Here is a 20144-nt window from a genome sequence, read left to right as displayed (position 1 = left end):
TCCTTCCTTCACAGTACCACAACTATGCAAATTAGAAGTGCCATCCAAAATTATTTAAAATGTAAAATCTAATCTAAAATATTTTACACACACACACATCTGACTTGACAAGCCCAGGACCCAGCCAGATAAGGAAAATTCTTAGTGTTCACAAGCAGCAAAACTCAGTTTGGGGAAGTGAAATTTAATTGCTTGCCGTCAAATTGGCAAGCTGCTGACCTTCACTTAAAAATCTTGGGTGCATTAACTAAGACGGGAGGCTGCATGTGAAAACTAGATGCTTGACTCCTATGCATGACTGAAAGAACAGATGATTGGGTGTCCCATGCTGCTGTTTTACTAACTTATGCTGGTGAAGCAGGTGCACCCAGTTCTGCACTCAGGAGAATGTGGGTGCCCAATTAAATGTACACTCTCAAGTGTGGTGTGGGATGTCAGAACTTTTGTTCCTATTTACAGGGTAACTGAGGCAGGAAGTTAATTGTCATCTTTGGCCTTAAAGTAGGTACATACTGTTCCCAGGAATGCTTTTAAACATTTCCCTATTGAAATATTTGCGAGGAGTATACAGTGAAAGTATAATCTGTTTTATACTGTTGAATCCTTGTTTCCCAAATGTTGCTTCCGAGTCTGTAAACCGTTCCATGAAGTATTTTAAAATTCAGATTAGATAGCTTCCTTATTCCTGAGGATCCAGCATACAGCATCAGTTCATTTATTAAATGCTTTTTTGGATACTTTAAATACTATTTTTTAATATAAAAGAAAATGACAACCATATCTCTTTAGTTGAGTAACCAAACTTTAGATTCTTATTGTCTTTGTAAAATTCACTTTTGTTAGTCTGAGCCCCATCATTCACCCATTCCCTTGAGGGACTCCCATGGAAATCAAGGACAGGGTTTTTTGCATGTAGAGGAGGGACTGTAGGATCAGACCCAACACTCACTAGCCACATAATTTGATAATGGATTAAGTTATACTATAGCCCATGAAATAGAAATGCTTAATGAAAAGTCAATGTGTAATTGTCATGTAGAAGATTAGTTATCTTTTCAGTATACAGTATGCATTTAAGTTAATCTCCTGTAGATAGAATATAGTATTAGCAATAGAGCTGTTGGTTTTGTGTTAGAATGCCCCCAAAATAATTTCAATGGGGACGTGGGAGAGATCTTGCTGGTTAAATGATCTGGAATCTCTCTCTGAGCTCCAAGTTGCACCATTTTTATGTGCTGAAAAGAAGTGATCTCAATAGCTCACCTTTTAAATCTGCAGAGTACCTGATTGTTATAACTATTTGTACAGGCCCATCTCACAACTGGATGAAGGATTTTGTACTAGCAATTTCTATAGTGATTGGTATTGGAGGCTGCTGGTTTGCACATACTCAGAACAAGACCTCAAGAGAGCACATCACAAAAATGATGAAAGATCTAGAAAGCCTCCAGACAGCAGAGCAAAGCCTTCTTGATGTGCAGGAGAGGTATGTGAACTGAAAAGGTTTAAATGTTAAGTGATTTGTGTAAGTTTTATATTTTGAGGGAATGATGTTTAGCAATTAAAGCAAGAAAATGAAAGATAACAATTTGACTAGAACAGACATTGAGTTTTGTGCACCTTCCTCAATTCATTGCACACATTTAACTGCAGTTTTAATGAACATATCGGTGCGTGACATGTTGAAATATCTCCTTGACATTTTAAACTGTATTGTGAGAGCTGAGCAATGGAAAAGAAAGAGAAATGCAGACAGAAGTGGGTCAGATGAAGATAAAAGGGACAGTGGTGAGTTAGTTTGTTACCTTACCTATTGATGTAGGAAACAAGCCTTATTACTGGAGATTATGGCTGAATTTGGGATAAACTGTTTCTCACTCTGTTTTGTTGTGGAAGAAAACTTGTTGTAGCATCTTCCTTACAGCTTTTTGAGCACATGAGATCCAGACAAGGCTTCACTGTAAATTGCTTATTGTTTTTCTAGTAGTATGGGAGAAAGAGTGCCTTCTCCACAGTTAAGGCAGTAACTCTTATTATAAGCCTGGTATTTTTGTCTACTTTCATACCCTTAAAGGAGATTATCATTAAAACTGGTAAATTAGATCTGGGGTGTTTGACTAAGGCTGATTTATGATTGAATTTGGATGTCAATGCTGCAAATTCATTCTGAAGTGTTGCATACAATCTGTATAGTCTTCATTCTTTACCAGAACACTGCATCTTTAACCACTGTTCTTTGAGTAGCTTCTCACTTTTTTGCTTAATTATGTTCTGAAGGCTTGAGAAGGCACAGGAAGAAAATAGAAATGTTGCTGTAGAAAAACAAAACCTGGAGCGCAAAATGATGGATGAAATTAATGATGCAAAACGAGAAGCTTATCGACTAAGGGAGTTGAGGGAGGGAGCCGAATGTGAACTGAGTAGACTCAAGTATGCAGAGGAGGAACTAGTACAGGTATTTATGAACTATGGAACATTTCAGTTTTCTTAACTTAATTTCCTGGTTTTATTGGGGTTTAGTTTACTGGAAAGATGTCCCTCCACCCCACCCCCCCACCCCACCCCCCCCAAGTGGCATTACTGTGATGCTAGGTTTATTGTCCTGGAAGCATCCTATAAGCCTCTGAATATTTCATTTGTTTACAGCCATAGAAAAAGCATATACATAGACCACTGTTAAGACTTGTGAAGCGTGTGGACCCCTGTAGATACACTATATAATGAAATGCTGCTGAAACATACTTAAAAGAACAATTCTTCATATTTTACGCCCCTGAAGGAGGGAAATAATCCCACCTTGGTTTCCTTCTTGCTACCAGAACAGAAACAACAGGTGGCTTTACCAGACGGTTGCTTATATTTTCTTTAGTGTACATCTGATGTATAATATTAGAAATCAGTTGTGGCATATCAGTAAGTGTTAGTTTCAGCTTGGTCACCAAATAGGACCAAAGGAATAGGAACAGAAAGTTTAAGGCTGGTACAGTATATGTAAATCCCCAGCATGACTTTTCAGAAACCTCTCTCAACTTACTGTTGAGACCAAAAAACCACATGCCAGAGCTACATGGTCTCAGAATGTGGTTGCATGAAAAATTAGTTTGAGGTAATTAAAGCAGTATTTGTGGCGGACTCGTTTTTACGTTCAGTCTTAGGAAAATTATCTCAGTGACTTTTGCATCTCTTTTGACTGCTAGGTTCGCATGGCTTTAAAGAAAGCTGAGAAGGAGTTTGAACTGAGAAGTAACTGGTCTGTTCCTGATGCATTGCAGAAATGGCTCCAGTTAACACATGAGGTTGAAGTTCAATACTACAATATTAAAAGACAAAATGCAGAAATGCAACTAGCAATTGCTAAAGATGAGGTAATTATTTACCTTTGAGTTGCTTCAGTATGTTAATGTGCTAAAGACCCACAGACCTGTCCATTTTGTTGGATATAGAGTATTCTGATAGGATGGAATGTTGATTACTTATATTTTCTGCAGTCAGAATATAAAAGTCCTGTTTCATTCGGATACTTACTGCCTCTATATCCTCTCAGATTATTTTTTGTCATCTGCATTATTTATACAGCCTTTGGCTTCATGTTTATCCTGCATTTTAGGCAGAAAAAATTAAAAAGAAGAGAAGCACTGTATTTGGGACATTACATGTTGCACACAGCTCCTCCCTAGATGAGGTGGACCACAAAATCCTTGAAGCAAAGTAAGAGCATTAATTAGATGTATATTGTCCCTTGCTTTCTTTTATTCCAGAAACAATGAAGTTCACTAAGAAAATGATATGAAGGAATTCAGCATTTTAATTTTATTGTACTTTAAGTAAAAATCTACTGTCAGAAGATGTTGTGAGTTTTTGCACATGCCTAAGAATAGGTGATGGCTTTCTGAAATGCTGCAGTGATTATACTGTTACTGTTCCATACTATGTCCAGCATTGAAGTTTTAGTCCAATGACATAGTAACTAAACTTCAATATTATTTTTATTTTTCCAGGAAAGCACTCTCTGAATTGACGACATGTTTGCGAGAGCGTCTCTATAGATGGCAGCAGATTGAGAAGATCTGTGGCTTTCAGATAGCACACAACTCAGGATTACCAAGCCTGACGTCCTCTCTCTACTCTGATCACAGTTGGGTGGTGATGCCCCGAGTCTCCATTCCACCTTACCCAATTGCAGGGGGAGTTGATGATTTAGATGAAGACACCCCTCCAATAGTTGCACAGTTTCATGGTATGTAGTATATACTCCAAAGGGAGATATTGAGGAAGGGAAGCAGGAGTCGGGGAGAGACTTTGAGTGGAGAGAAGAGTTACCAGTAAAGGGAAAATTGAGCAGGAGGGCAACCTAAAGCACAGAAATTCAGGAGAAAAGAAACCTCAGAAGGAGGAGTGGAGGAAATAGAGACAGGAGCAGAACAAAACATAAGATAATAGTGATGGACATCTTCAAAGAAAACAAGCCCCCTGCATGAGTCATCTATTAATTAGATAGAAATACAGTAAATGGGTTGGGAGTTGAAATAAAGGTAACATGAAGCAGTAAAAACTGTTTCCTCCTACTCTTCATTCTGAAAAAAAGAATAACCTCAGTCTGGTCACCATAAATAGGTAACAGTTTTTTTCCTGTAAGATCCATAATCCTAAATTTACCCTGTAACTTTGCTCTTGGCCCATTGCTATACCATTATGGAAGGGCAGGAGTTTCTGTCAAATCAGACGATCAGGTAGGAAAAGAGATGATACTTTCTGTGGGAGGATATGTGCTAAATAGCTTTCCAAGCATCCTTTAATGACTGGAACAAAAAAGCGGTGTTGTCTGAGGAAACTTTCAAACAGAGTGTTTGTGCTGGGAGCCAATTGATTGTATACACTGATTGTATACATTGATTGAACCCCCCTAATGTCTGACTTAAGTCATTACATCAGTAAGAGAGACCATCTTATTGTAGCTGGGATTAACTAGACAGTGAGGATGAATTGAGATGAGTTTACACTTGACTCAGCGCGCACACAAAAAATCAAACTGAAGAATGGATATAATTGTGGCAATTACCTCTGCAATATCTTGTTGATTCTAATTTCCTTTGAAAATACCAGCACTGTATTTTTAAAAGGCTACTAAGGGAGTTAGATGCACAGCAGTTGGAGGATAGAAATGAAAAGTAGGCTCTGTCTGGTGCTCACATTGTTCATGGTGCTGCAGACAGGTCAGTTGTGAACAAGGGCACTTTTGCCTCTGGACCCAAACTTGCTTCCCTGGTCTGGCTTGCATGCTCTCATCATCTCCCACCAAGGAGCAGAGATATCTGATATGTTTAGGTCAGGTGCTGCTAGTTACATCATAAGTTGTGATTTCCCCAGTGAACTTCACCACTGACAGTAGGATGGTAACTAAACTGAATGTGAGATTCCAGCAAGTAGAGGTCAATGCAACATGTGCCTTGTCCTTGCCTGACTTGTTTGCTTATATATTTAGACCTCTGCCTAGTTAATACGCAGGAAGGGAGAATATAGTTTATCCAAGGTTAACACAGCATCCCAGGAAGAAAAGTGCAGATGGGGTCAGTCCAGTCCAGACTTGTCTGCAAAATTCTTGGATTTTCTGACCTTTTTAGTTGAATAAGCAAACTCGACACCTAGCTGGGCATGGCCTTTCTTGTCCAAGACAGACAATGCAAACTACAGTAGTCTTGGTATGGAGAACTTGGTGGAAACTTGTCCACAACAGTGTGTCTTGAAGTAGTTCCATGGGCCCACTTCCACATGAGAGCATTGCTAATCTGCATGCTTTCCAAACTGAAACCAGACTGGAAGATTTCCAGAAACTGCAATGTCTGCAGCCTCCTGTGAGGCTTTTCTTTTCTTTCGCTCTCACCATCTGTTGGCCGGAAGGAATTGTCTGGACTGGTGTAGCAGATCTTGAAAAATTAATGGTTACCAAATAGGAGAAAAGGTCCCATTACAAATGAAGTTGGACAAACACTGTGTTTTGCTTGCTTTCATTTTGTCTGGCACTTCTGTTGAGAGAGTGCACTAATGCAATTCTAGAAAAATAAATCACATTTAATAACTATAGCATTCATGATTGTAATTAGTGGTGTTTACTTCCATCCTTCTTTTTGGTTAGGTACAGTCATCTTTAAAAACCTGAGGCTTGTTCAGAAAGCTTCTAACTTTTGCAAGATTTGAATGACCACGAAAGTAGAATGGATGAGAATAATTATGTACTTCATACTAATTCAGCACCATCATTTCTAATCTATAAACATATAGGGCCAGATTCTCAAAGGAGATTTGGCCTCTTTGGACTGCCCAGGAGGCACAGAGGTCAGAATCTGGATGCAAATGATCAAAGGAATGCTCTGTTGGCATGGGTCTTGCGCTAGCTGTCATCTCCTGGTCCAGAGGGTGTGACAAGGCAGAGCTTTGTTACACCTATCATCCATTAAGAACCATGCCTGCTCTGCACTACAGAGCGTCTGTACTAAAACGTAGCTTCCACCAATGTAAGTCGCCCACTACGTCAACTTAGCTACCTCCGTGAGCAACGTAGCGCTTAAATTGATGTAGTTAGGGTGATGCAGTGTTCATGTAGACCAGAGGTGGGCAAGCTACGGTCTGCAGGCCACATCCGGCCCGCAGGACCGTCCTGTCCTGCCCTGCCCTGCCCCTGAGCTTCTGGCCCAGGAGGCTCGCCCCTGCACCCTCCCCTGCTGTTCCCCCTCCCCTGCAGCCTCAGTTTATTGCACTGCCAGCGCAATGCTCTGGGCGGCGGGGCTGTGAGCTCCTGGGGCAGTGCAACTGCAGAGCCCGGCCTGACCCAGTGCTCTGTGCTGCACGGCGCGGCTTCCTGTCCTGGTGCAGCCACGCCGCCAGCCACCGGTGCTCCAGGTAGCGCAGTAAGGGGGCAGGGAGCAGGGGGTGGGGGGGAGATTGGATAGAGGGCAGGGGAGTTTGGGGGGTGGTCAGGGGCCGGGGGTGTGGATAGGGATCGGGGCAGTCAGAGGACAGGGAACAGGGAAGTTGAACGGGAGCCGGGGTCCTGGGGGGGCAGTCAGGAAGGAGAGGAGGGTTTGGATGGGGCGGCGGGGGGCAGTCGGGGCAGGGGTTTCGGGGCCAGTGGACAGGGAGCGGCGGGGTGGATGGGGCAGAGGTCCTGGGGGTGGGGGGGTGGCAGTCAGGAAGGAGGGACGGTGTGTCTGGGGGCAGTTAGGGAGAAGGGGTGGTTGGATGGGGCAGAGGTCCTCGGGGGGGCAGTCAGGAAGGAGGGGGGGTTGGACGGGGCGGGCGGTCAGGGAACAGAGAGCAGGGTTGGTGGATGGGGCAGGGGTCCCCGGGGGCCATCAGGGAACAGGGTGGATTGGATGGGGCAGGAGTCCCGGGGCGGGGCTGTCAGGGGGTGAGAAGCAGGGCGAGATCAGACAGGGGGCGGGGGCCAGGCCATGCCTGGCTGTTTAGAGAGGCTCAGCCTCCCCTAACCAGCCTTCCATATAATTTCAGAAACCCGATGCGGCCCTCAGGCCAAAAAGTTTGCCCGCCCCTGGTGTAGACAATGCATTACTTACATCCTCTGTTGGTTGTCAACCTCATAGCCGGTGCTCTGCGGCCCCAGAGCTCACAGTGCCCCACACAAGTAAGTCAGTGGCAGCACTCCTGGAAAGGATGGGCACCACTGACGGAAGAAGGGCAGCGTGGATGTGAAACACCGCTTTCATTACTGCGGTGGCTGTATGTTAACTTAATTTTCTTATTGTAGACATGTCCTAAGAGTCAACTGAGAGCAGCCTCATCACAACTCTAAGAATCACTGGGCTTGGTGCAGACTGGCTCCCAGAATCATTAACCTGGTGTACCTGCCCTCAGGGAGAGAATCTGCTTATAGGGTTTTCAGAGTAGATTATGTTAATTTTAAATTAATACAGTTTGTTTTTTCTTCTCCCAGGGTCCACTGTAAAGCCTCCCAGCTCATTAGCAAGAAGTAGTAGTTTGTGTCGCTCAAGGCGCAATGTTGTGTCATCATCTCCACAGTCTTCGCATACTCAACATACGCCGCATACCTTGCATTCCCCTGACCCTGACATCCTGTCAGTGTCAAGCTGCCCTGCTCTTTATCGAACTGAGGAGGAGGAAGAGGCAATTTACTTCACTGCTGAGAAACAATGGTATGACAAATACCAAAACATTATTAGAACTCTGGTTAGGTTGCTCTAAATAATTATGAAGTATTAGAGGTTGAACTATGTCAAACGATGAAGTAGCCACTTGAATAATATAAATTAAATTATTGGGCCCACATGGAACAACAATTGGGCTGTTCGTGCTACTGAGTGAAGTTCTGGAACAGCCTTCTAAGGAGAGCAGTGGGGGGTAAAAAACCTAACTAGTTTCAAGACTGAGCTTGGTAAGTTTATGAGGGGGATGGTATGATGAGACTGCCTACAATGGTGTGTAGCCGATCTGCGACTGCTAGTAGCAAATATCCCCAGTGGCCAGTGATGGGATGCTAGATGAGGAGGACTCTGAGTTACTGCAGAGAATTCTCTCTCAGGTGCCTGGCTGCTGGTCTTGCCCATAGCTCAAGGTCTAACTGATGGCCATATTTGGGGTAGGGAAGGAATTTTCCCCCAGGTCAAATTGGCAGAGACCCTGGCAGTTTTCACCATCCTCTGTAGCATGTGGCATGTGTCACGTGCAGGTTTAAACTACTGTAAATGGTGGAGTCTCTGTAACTTGAAGGCAGAATCATAGAATATTAGGGTTGGAAGAGACCTGAGGAGGTCATCTAATCCAACCCCAACTAAATCATCCCAGCCAGGGCTTTGTCAAGCCGGGCTTTAAAAACCTCTAAGGATGGAGATTCCACCACCTCCCGAGGTAACCCATTCCAGTGCTTCACCACCCTCCTAGTGAAATAGTTTTTCCTAATGTCCAACCTAGACCTCCCCCATTGCAACTTGAGACCATTGCTGCTTGTTCTGTCATCTGCCACCACTGAGAACAGTCTAGCTCCATCCTTTTTGGAACCCCCCTTCAGGTAGTTGAAGGCTGTTATCAAATCCCCCCCTCATCCTTCTCTTCTGCAGACTAAGTCTTTAAATCATGGTTCAGTAACTCCGCCAGCGGTTAGGGGTCTCTTACGGGTGGGTGTGGTTCTCTGGCCTGCAATGTGCAGAAGGTCAGACAAAATGATCAAGATGGTTTCTTCTGGCCTTAAAGTCTGAGTCTCATTAGCCAGTGCACAAGGTTTAATTCAATTCTGCCACTATCCTGGGTATATACAACTAATCCAGTTTCTTTGCTATAATTATGCTTATAGCTTTAACCTGGACCAAAAGCAGACTTTAGTGCTCACTACTGTTGCTACACTTTCTCCAAGGGGAAAGTTAAGTTCCTTTTGTTACGTAACCTATGGACTCGTTAGATTGTATATTGAAAGGTGAGGATGTCTGCCCTGGGGAAAACATTCAAACATGTTAGGCTTGAATCTGCTTCTTCTGTGACTTTTGTAACTTTATTTACTCTGTTACTGGTTAACAGAGGTTTTCATAGAATCAATGAATATCAGGGTTGGAAGGGTCCTCAGGAGGTCATCTAGTCCAACCCCCTGCTCAAAGCAGGACCAATCCCCAACTAAATCATCCCAGACAGGGCGTTGTCAAGCCTATCCTTAAAAACCTCTGAGGAAAGAGATTCCACCGCCTCCCTAGGGAATGCATTCCACTGCTTCACCACCCTCTTAGTGAAAAAGTTTTTCCTAATATCCAACCTAAACCTCCCCCATTGTAACTTGAGACCATTACTCCTTGTTCTGTCATCTGCTACTACTGAGAACAGTCTAGAGCCATCCTCTTTGGAACCCCCTTTCAGGTAGTTGAAAGCAGCTATCAAATTCCCCCTCATTCTTCTCTTCTGCAGACTAAACAATCCCAGTTCGCTCAGCCTCTCCTCATAAGTCATGTGTTGCACTCCCCTAATCTTTTTTGTTGCCCTCCGCTGGACGCTTTCCAATTTTTCCAATCTTTCTTGTAGTACGGGGCCCAAAACTGGAAACAGTACTCCAGTTGAGGCCTCACCAATGTCAAATAGAGGGGAACGATCTCGTCCCTCGATTTGCTGGCAATGCCCCTTCTTATACAGCCCAAAATGCCATTGGCCTTTTTGGCAACAAGGGCACACTGTTGACTCATATCCAGCTTCTCATCTACTGTAATCCCTAGGTCCTTTTCTGCAGGACTGCTGCCTAGCCATTCGATCCCTAGTCTGTAGCAGTGCATGGGATTCTTCCATCCTAAGTGCAGGACTCTGCACTTGTCCTTCCTGAACTTCATCAGATTTCTTTTGGCCCAACCCTCTAATTTGTCTAGGTCCCTCTGTATCCTATCCCTACCCTCCAGCGTATCTTCCACTCCTCCCAGTTTAGTTTCATCTGCAAACTTGCTGAGGGTGCAGTCCAGACTATCCTCCAGATCATTAATGAAGATATTGAACAAAACCGGCCCCAGGACTGACCCTGGGGGCACTCCGCTTGATACTGGCTGCCAATTAGACGTGGAGCCACTGATCACTACCCGTTGAGCCCGATGATCTACTCAGCTTTCTATCCACTTTATAGTCCATTCATCCAGCCCATTACTACTTTAACTTGCTGGTAAGAACACTGTGGGAGACCGTATCAAAAGCTTTGCTAAAGTCAAGGAATAATATGTCCACTGCTTTCCCCTCATCCACAGAGCCAGTTATCTCGTCATAGAAGGCAATTAGATTAGTCAGGCATGACTTGCCCTTGGTGAATCCATGCTGACTGTTCCTGATCACTTTCCTCTCCTCTTAAGTGCTTCAGAATTGATTTCTTGAGGACCTGCTCTATGATTTTTCCAGGGACTGAGGTGAGGCTGACTAGCCTGTAGTTCCCCGGATCCTTCTCCTTCCATTTTTAAAAGATGGGCACTATATTAGCCTTTTTCCAGTTGTCTGGAACCTCTCCCGATCGCTATGAGTTTTCAAAGATAATGGCTCTGCAATCACATCCGCCAACTCCTTTAGCACCCTCGGAAGCAGCGCATCCGGCCCCATGGAATTGTGCTTGTCCAGCTTCTCTAAATAGTCCGAACCACTTCTTTCTCCACAGAGGGCTGGTCACCTCCTCCCCATGCTGTGCTGCCCAGTGCAGTAGTCTGGGAGCTGACCTTGTTCGTGAAGACAGAGGCAAAAAAAGCATTGATTACATTAGCTTTTTCCACCTCCTCTGTCAGTCGGTTGCCTCCCTCACTCAGTAAGGGGCCCACACTTTCCTTGACTTTCTTCTTGTTGCTAACATACCTGAAGAAACCCTTCTTGTTACTCTTAACATCTCTTGCTAGCTGCAACTCCAAGTGAGATTTGGTCTTCCTGATTTCACTCCGGCATGCCTGAACAATATTTTTATACTGCTCCCTGGTCATTTGTCCAATCTTCCACTTCTTGTAAGCTTCTTTTTTGTGTTTAAGATCAGCAAGGATTTCACTGTTAAGCCAAGCTGGTCGCCTGCCATATTTACTATTCTTTCTACACATTGGGATGGTTTGTTCCTGTAACCTCAATAAGGATCCTTTAAAATACAGCCAGCTCTCCTGGACTCCTTTCCCCTCATGTTATTCTCCCAGGGGATCCTGCCCATCAGTTCCCTGAGGGAGTCAAAGTCTGCTTTTCTGAAGTCCAAGGTCCATATTCTGCTGCTCTCCTTTCTTCCTTGTGTCAGGATCCTGAACTCGACCATCTCATGGTTACTGCCTCCCAGGTTCCCATCCACTTTTGCTTCCCCTACTGATTCTTCCCAGTTTGTGAACAGCAGGTCAAGAAGAGCTCTGCCCCTAGTTGGTTCCTCCAGCATTTTCACCAGGAAATTGTCCCCTACACTTCTCCAAAAACTTCTTGGATTGTCAGTGCACCGCTGTATTGCTCTCTCAGCAGATATCAGGGTGATTGAAGTCTCCCATGAGAACCAGGGCCTGCGATCTAGTAACTTCCGTGAGTTGCTGGAAGAAAGCCTCGTCCCCCTGGTCCAGTGGTCTATAGCAGACTCCCACCACGACATCACCCTTGTTGCTCACACTTCTAATCTTAATCCAGAGACTCTCAGGTTTTTCTGCAGTTTCATACCTGAGCTCTGAGCAGTCATACTGCTCTCTTACATACAATGCAACGACCCCACCTTTTCTGCCCTGCCTGTCCTTTCTGAACAGTTTATATCCATCCATGACAGTACTCCAGTCATGTGAGTTATCCCACCAAGTCTCTGTTGTTCCAATCACATCATAATTCCTTGACTGTGCCAGGACTTCCAGTTCTCCCTGCTTGTTTCCCAGGCTTCTTGCATTTGTGTATAGGCACTTGAGATAACTTGCTGTTTGTTCTGCTTTCTTAGTATGAGGCAGGAGCCCTCCCCTCTCACGCCCTCCTACTCGTGCTTCCTCCCGGTATCCCACTTCCCCACTTACCTCAGGGCTTTGGTCTCCTTCCCCCAGTGAACCTAGTTTAAAGCCCTCCTCACTAGGTTCGCCAGGCTGCTTGCGAAGATGCTCTTCCCTCTCTTCCTTAGGTGGAGCCCGTCTCTGCCTAGACTCCTTCTTCTTGGAATGCCATCCCATGGTCAAAGAATCCAAAGCCTTCTCTCCATCACCACTTGCATAGCCATTCGTTGACTTCCACGATTCGACAGTCTCTACTCGGGCCTTTTCCTTCCACAGATTGTTCCTTCACAGCCAATCTTCTCTGCCTGTTTGTTTCTGTCATGAAATCATTCAAAATTTGTGACTTCACAATCACTCCTAGCACAGCATCTTGTCATCTTGTAAATACACAGTTATTCTTTCACTTATAGTATCGATCAGAAGGGTTAGGGTTATCAAAAGCACTGGCTTCGTTATCAACAAAAACACCGGCCAACTAAATTTCATATTGTATAAATGTTTTTTTCAAGCTTATGCCAGTATGCAAACACCCTTTTAATTTAGTTGCTTCAGGCTGCTTTGTTCTGTAGGTCTTAGGGAACTTCTCAGTATGGTTCTTCCAGAACCATCTTTTTTTTTTTTTTTTTTAATAGAATATTCTAATGCTTTATTTGGACAAGTGTTGTTGCTCTTCTACAGTGAGGTGCAACTGACTGAACAGAGTTTGATGTTTATTTTGGGTGAGATTAAAATCATTCAGCTTTTTTTACCTATTGGCAATCAAATAAGTAATATTTTATTATGGTCTCTGGTAGTCTTCATCTGTGTTTTTCCCAATTGGTAGCAGTGTGACACATACCTAAAATTACTATCACATCTGTATTAGATTACAAGGTTACATACATAAAACTGCCATTTGTGGATCTGAGATATGAACTGATCTGGTTTTTTTTACTGTAAATTAAGCTGTTCAGCATTTACCTGCCACTTCTAGTGAAATGAGTGTAGTGGGTGGTTGTAGTCTAATGGCTTAGATTTTAAACTGGTTTCTTTCTCCTCTTAATTGCATTAAGGCAATTTCTGTCTAACAGTTTCTTTCCTCTCTCTTTGCTTTTACTTAGGGAAGTACAGGATGCTGGTTCAGAGTGTGACTCCTTAAACTCATCCTTTGGAAGGAAACAGTCTCCTCCTTCAAGTCTTGAGATGTACCAACCTCTGTCTCCACAAAAGGTATCCCGGGAGGAACTGTCGCTAGAGGAATCCTCCACAGGAGACTCCTCGTCACTAACTGCAGATATTTCCAGGGGTTCTCCTGACTGCCCAGGCCTCACAGAAACTAAGAGCATGATATTTAGTCCTGCGAACAAAGTGTACAATGGCATCCTGGAGAAGTCCTGCAGCATGAACCAGCTTTCTAGTGGGATCCCAGTCCCCAAGCCTCACCACACCTCCTCTTCCTCAGCCAGCAGTGAAAGTAAACCCATTCATGAAGTCTCCACTGTCCCTAGGATCAGTAGCATCCCGCAGGACCTATGCCAGAATGGCGAGAAAAACAAAAAGCCATCAAAAATTAAAAGCCTCTTTAAGAAAAAATCTAAGTGAAGCACAGAGAAGTAACCCATAACAGTGGCAATGTTAGACTTTCTAAACTTCAGGAACATAGTTCCATTTGGGTCTTCCAGACTGGACGTCATAGTGGGATGCCCTATAGGTCAACTGTCTACTATTTAAATGACCCTAAAGTTAAAGATCATGCCAGCTGTTAATGAGAAATCAAAAGTTCAGACAGTTTAGTTATTTCTGCCTATTTATTTCTGCTTTGTTTTTAGTTATCTATAACTTTTTAAAAATGCCACTTTGGACTGACAAGCTTTAATGGACTTGTAAGCCTGCATGGGCTTGCCAAAATTTCTTGTTTACCAGATCATCTTCTTATCTTTCCACAGAGTTGTGACATTTACCTACTGGACTTAAGTCACTTAAAAGAAGTAAAACTAATTAAATTGCACTACTGTTTTCCAGACTGGAAAAGTATCTCTGCAAATGAAACTAGGATTTATAAATGACTGAGGAGATGGGTCTTTACACTTTTAGATCTTTTGGGGTTTTTAAGTAGAGCCTAGGATTTCTAATTGACTTGATTTCTGGAAATGGAAACCCCACACTTTTATTATGGGATGCTTCATTAGATGCATTTATTATTAGAACGGTTCAAGTCCTGCTGTAAAGATCATGTTTTTCCCAGGGCTTTCACTGTGATTTTACTGCATTGCAGGCTGTATGATAAAATATATAGATAATTTAACAAGAGAAGAGGCTCTTGATTCCTTATGCAAGCGATGGAGTGAAACTTGATTGAAGGACTTAAAAGATTCACATGCTTACAATGGGGAGGGGGAGAATCCGGGCACTTGTTTACAGACTTTGACAGACAAAAGATGTTTGGTTTATGAAAATTTGTACTATGGTAAAGATAATAAATTGGAGACATTCTTGTGCTTGTAATTGTTCTGATTTTAGCTGATGATCTCTTTCAGTTATATTCCTGAGGACCTGTTTGTTCAACATGCTACAGGCTACATTGCTTATGCTTATAAGTGTATAAATTATTTTTGTTGTTAGCCTTTAACAATGTCTTTATCTCCCTTTGTAGGATTTCATACTGTTTATTTTTGTATAGTTTTGAGGAGTTAGCTGTTCAGACATGTCTGGTTGAAGTAAATGTTCTATTAATTTTATAATGTACATATACTATTATGAACTAGTGTAATTTAAAGACTTTAAAGTGAGAATCAAGACATGCTTCAGATTAGGCAGCTTTTACATTAAACAAGCTTTTATCATAAGGCATTAAATTACCATTGGGTAACAAAGAAGCTTTCTTAGTAAAACAGTGGCTAGTTGTTCAAAACCATCACAATTTTTTACGTTTAGATGAACAAAATGTACTGAGTAACAGTGCCTTTTTTATTCAGTTTGTCTGAAAATGTTTAATGCTGAGCAACAGCTTTCTTTGAGGTGAATTCCAAAGAAATATTTTTGCTCTAGTGAACACAAGCAGTTTATCCTGTGATGACTAGATCTCTTCAGTTCTGCTATGGGGTTGTGTTAGTGGCCTCAGTAGCTGCCGCTGTGACTGGACTTCTGTGATTAAGAGTTCAAACCTTGCACACACACACACACACACACACACACACACACACACACACACACACACACACACACACACACACACACACACACACACACACACACACACACACACACACACACACCCCTGTACTGTACTGTACTGTACTGTAGAAAACAATGAATTCATTGACTGCCTAAACAGAGTGCTGGTAAGGAGACGTTAACAAAACCTTTAACCATTTGTTTAAACTTGAAGCAATACATAGCTTTCCTATTTTTGCACGAAGATCCCACTATATGGGATTTCTCTTTGTTTATATGCATTTGCAAGGCAGTGGTGGTGTTTTCAGCAGAAACCTTTACTATGCCCTATGAAAAAATAAAGAATATCGAAATTACCAGCTGAAGTTAATATGTCCGAAAAAGCAGCGTCTCTTCTGTGTTGGAGCTTTTAAGCATAGTTATTTCAGTTACTGGTTGTTTATCATTTTGATAAGTTTAGGCAACTTGCCATCTCAAACCTATCCAGAATATAATTGACTACCCCTTCCTCTAACCTGGCTACTCTGGAGGCATTACCCCGTATCCTTCTAAAGAAGACGTTGAACAATGCCATCCTGTTAAAGCTCATAATTTAAATATCTGATCAGACAGATGAGTGGCTCTTGGAACCTTGGTTGCCCTCCAGGCCAATGCAACCAGACTTTAGAAATTGCTTGCCAAGAGAAAACGTTCAGTTTTGGTCACGGGCGTTGAAGGTGGGTGCTCCCTGGCAAACTGCTTCAGCAAATCCAACCTTCCTGTGGAGGGATAAGGCATATGTCCACATCCTGTAGATAAAGAGGTGTGGTGTACTTAAAATGACCTACAGGTTTTCCTGTGCTCAGCTAACTATATCTTTCCACTTCAACTATTTGGATTGGCTGACAGTCAATGAGTCCAATTGGCAAGACAACCACTGAAGTGCTCTTGGAGACTTGCCAGCCCTCCTAGACACCCTTGAATGGCACAGGACTCTGACACGCTCAGCCAATATTGTCGCTATGATCAGAGTGGCTCCTGGGATATCTATCTAAAATCATGCTCTGAGAATTATCTGAAGTAGGAGATAAGGGTTTTTTTAATTGAATATATTACGATGGTGCCCAGAGGCCATGATCAGGATTGGGGACCCATTGTGCTAGGCCCTGTACATAGGTAGGCATTCCTAAAAAGCTTACAATCCAAGAACTCAAGTAACAAAGAGTGGGGGAGAAGGAGGCCAAATATATGCCATTTTATAGTCCTAAATATATTTTTATAGACAAATATATCTCAGGCAGGTTACATTAAAACATGTTTTCCTGCGGGTGGTGCCTTTTCCCACCAGACTTCCAGTTAAATGAGGAGATGCATTCCAATCTACTTGCTGAAGTCAGTACAGAGAATCACTTGATGCCACATAGCTGCTGTCGCTGCTTCTCCAGGGACCTCCTGTGTATTTGTGTTTGCTTCCCTTCTTGCAGAAGGTTGCTGGAGGGATAGGACAAACAAGGTTTGCTAACCTTTTCCAGCTGTTCCTAGACAGAAGATGCCACTACTTCAGGTTCCATGTGCTTTCTACTCAGTCAAATTCGGCAAATTATGTACCTGCTAGCTAGGTGCATGAGAGGTTAACGCTGCAAGAGGAAGAAGTTTCTGAGAAGTAGCTATATCCTGCTAAATTTGAGAGAGCCTGTAGTGTCTATTACTACTTCTGGATAGTATGGACAAAAACAGGCTACTGGTGACAGCCTAAGAACACACTGTTTTACTGGTGTACTTACAGATCATTCTCTGTGTAGCAAGGGTTTAATGTTGGCGTCAGTTAGCATGCTCAGAATTTATGGCTCAACTCTCGTTGGAGGCTTCAGCAGAAGGTGCTTGCCCCCAATCCACATTTTTGAGACCCTCTCTTTAAACTCCCCAGGAAGACAGATCTGATCTGAAGCTGCACCTAGTCCTTTAGATCCTAGATAAGATTTATTTTGAAGCTGTGCGTTCTATTACTTTAACAATATGAACCTTTAAAGTATTCCCAGTTGCTCTAATGTCTGCCACATAAACAAGCTTTTCTTTCTACCATCTTGCTTATCTTATCAGCCCATTCTTGCTCTTTCACAAATATAAAGTGGCTTTGCATGCTCTTCCACTGTTTCTGCACAACTGTGAAACTGAGTTTTGCCAGCACCAGAGCAGTATGTTCTGTGTGTAGGCCCTTCCCTCTAGTGCAGTGGGAGAGTCAGTCCCAGTGTTTGGACTTTAAAGGGGTTTATGAAGGTGCATATGAGTGTAGAGCACAAGAGTTTGAACAGAGAAACTTAGTCTCTCTCATTTCAGGGGGCAAGCAAGGGTTCAAAAATGTCTCCAAGCTGGTCGTGTGAATGGAAGTAATACATGCTGCCCTGGGGTGTGACCGGCCTGCTCCTGTTTCACTATCTACTAGATCAACCTCTGCTTCTTGGACACATAGAAGTAAAACCTTTCCTAATAGGCTTTCTTATTCAGACTTAAACCTAATTCTTTCCATATGTGTTATGCTTGCTTTCTAATTGCTATGACGGGATCTGTGGAGGGAGAAGTGTATAAATTTAATTAGGAGCACTTTTTTTGTTTTGTTAGTGATATATAGATGAAAACCTAGCAAGTTGTGAATTGACGTGAACCAAGGCATATACATCCCACCCTTTGATTTAAAAGCTTGTTTATTGCCTCTGACTGGATGAAGAAGTGAATTCCTTTTTTTTTTTTCCCTTGTATATTTCCGACCCAGTCTTCTGCACAGATACACATATTTTCAATAAGTTTCTTTGGTGTGGGAGGGTGTAGGTACATTTATATATGTATATTATTACCAAATCACAGGTTGGATGGTGGATTGAATTTAAATGTATTAATGTCTGAACGGAAGGCAAGCACAATTAAAGCCTGACTGTGTTCCTTATCTCAACCATGTAAACATGTAAATATTTTTGTAAAGCTGAAACGTGGCCAGTCCTTGGATACCAACATAAATCTTTCTTTCAATACAGTAGTAAGCAACAAAGACCTAGACAATTTAACTATATGCACTTTAATTCAGAATAATACTCTGAATTCTGCCATGTTGGGCTGATGCTTCCCCCACCCTCCCCACATACCAAGTGCAAACTCTGCTGCACTGTACTTGCTCTTAGCTCCTGGAGATTATAATTTTTTACCCATTAAATTAAAACAAGCAACAAGGTCTGAGATTTCCCCCACCCCTGTATATATATTCACACACAGTACTTACATAATCCATCGCATGTCACTACTGCTTTAAAAAATGCAGCTGGAGTATTTATTTAGCATTGTGTAGCATGTTACATTTAATTCCGCATTACAAGTTTACCCTGTCTCCCATTAGTGTGATTGGTTTATCACTGGAAGAAACTGAGTTTTGGGAATTAAATCTTTGTTCACATTTACAGTCACTTACTTTTCTGAGATTCTTCTGAGGAAAATGTCTCTTGGAGATTTGCTGTACAGTGTCTTCCTGTTTTTTATTCTTATGGTTTTGCTTCATTTCGTAAATGGATATTGATTTTTAATGTCACATTTAATGTCTGAATAAATCTGAAATTTGACAAGTAAAAAATATTGGTGCAAATATTGTATGTGTTCAACTTACGTTACCCCATAATATGTACAGTATAAACTTTATCATTTCAACCCACTGAAGGATGAAGGGCCTGTGTCTACTCTGCCTAAAATGTTTGGCTGGTGCCCCATTGTGTAACCATGTCTGCTTTACTAAAGGCATGATACCATGAGTACTGGAGAGATGGACCTTGAGGCAGTTCTGTCCAGTAGTTAGGGCACTAGATGGGGAATAGAAATCCTGGGTCCCTCTGCCACTGACCTGCCACGTGACTGAGCAAGTTAGTTACCGTCTCTGTTTGTGCCTCTCGCCATAAATTTTGAAGACTTTTTTTTTTTTTTTTCCATTCAAAGGGAAGCTTTTCTTCATAACCATTTGGGTAGTCCAGTACTTTAGTGTGTGAATGTTCCCTTTGATGTCACACTGGCTATTCATATATGAATGAGCATTCACTATTGAATTATTCATTCTTACTTATTGGTAACTTATTTTCCTGTCTTAAGTTTGGTATTTCTGCTCCTTGGTTGGACTACAATCACACATCAAAAGTAGCAAATAATCAATGATTACTTTGCCCACAACCAATTCCATAGGCCAAACTGTTCAATAACAAATACAAGTGCAGAAATCAGGATCATTAAGAACATAAGAATGGCCACACAGTGTCAGACAACTGGATTACCTAGCCTAGTGTCCTGTCTTCTGAGAGTGGACAGTGCCAAATGCTTCAGAGGGAATGAACAGAACAAGCAAATTTTGAATTATCCATTCCCTGTTGTTCAGTCCTAGCTTCTGGCAGTCGGAGGTTTAGGGACACCTGGAGTATGAGGTTATGTCCCTGACCATCTTGGCTAATAGATGGACCTATCCTCCATAAACTTAGCTAATTCTTTTTTGAGCCCAGTTATACTTTTGGCCTTCTCAACATCCTATGATGA

The 20144-nt window shown here is 42.5% G+C and overlaps 1 protein-coding gene across 4 annotated transcripts in view; it reads left to right on the top strand.

The window, feature by feature from the left end:
- The window catches only part of STIM2 (stromal interaction molecule 2), a 149467-nt gene extending 130276 nt beyond the window's left edge, over positions 1 to 19191 (top strand). For all 4 annotated transcript variants that reach the window (XM_077815770.1, XM_077815771.1, XM_077815773.1 and 1 more), the window contains 7 exons: positions 1309 to 1486; positions 2278 to 2455; positions 3198 to 3365; positions 3608 to 3708; positions 3999 to 4237; positions 7949 to 8168; positions 13556 to 19191. In XM_077815770.1, coding sequence (XP_077671896.1) covers positions 1309 to 1486; positions 2278 to 2455; positions 3198 to 3365; positions 3608 to 3708; positions 3999 to 4237; positions 7949 to 8168; positions 13556 to 14036 — 1565 coding nt within the window. In that variant the 3' untranslated portion in view covers positions 14037 to 19191. The remainder of the gene's footprint in view (positions 1 to 1308; positions 1487 to 2277; positions 2456 to 3197; positions 3366 to 3607; positions 3709 to 3998; positions 4238 to 7948; positions 8169 to 13555) is intronic.
- Positions 19192 to 20144: the final 953 nt, after the last annotated feature.

This window comes from Eretmochelys imbricata, chromosome 4, assembly GCF_965152235.1.
Source record: "Eretmochelys imbricata isolate rEreImb1 chromosome 4, rEreImb1.hap1, whole genome shotgun sequence".
Lineage (NCBI taxonomy): Eukaryota > Metazoa > Chordata > Testudines > Cheloniidae > Eretmochelys > Eretmochelys imbricata.
Note: the sequence above shows the minus strand (reverse complement) of the source record. Positions and strands in the feature narration are given on the sequence as shown.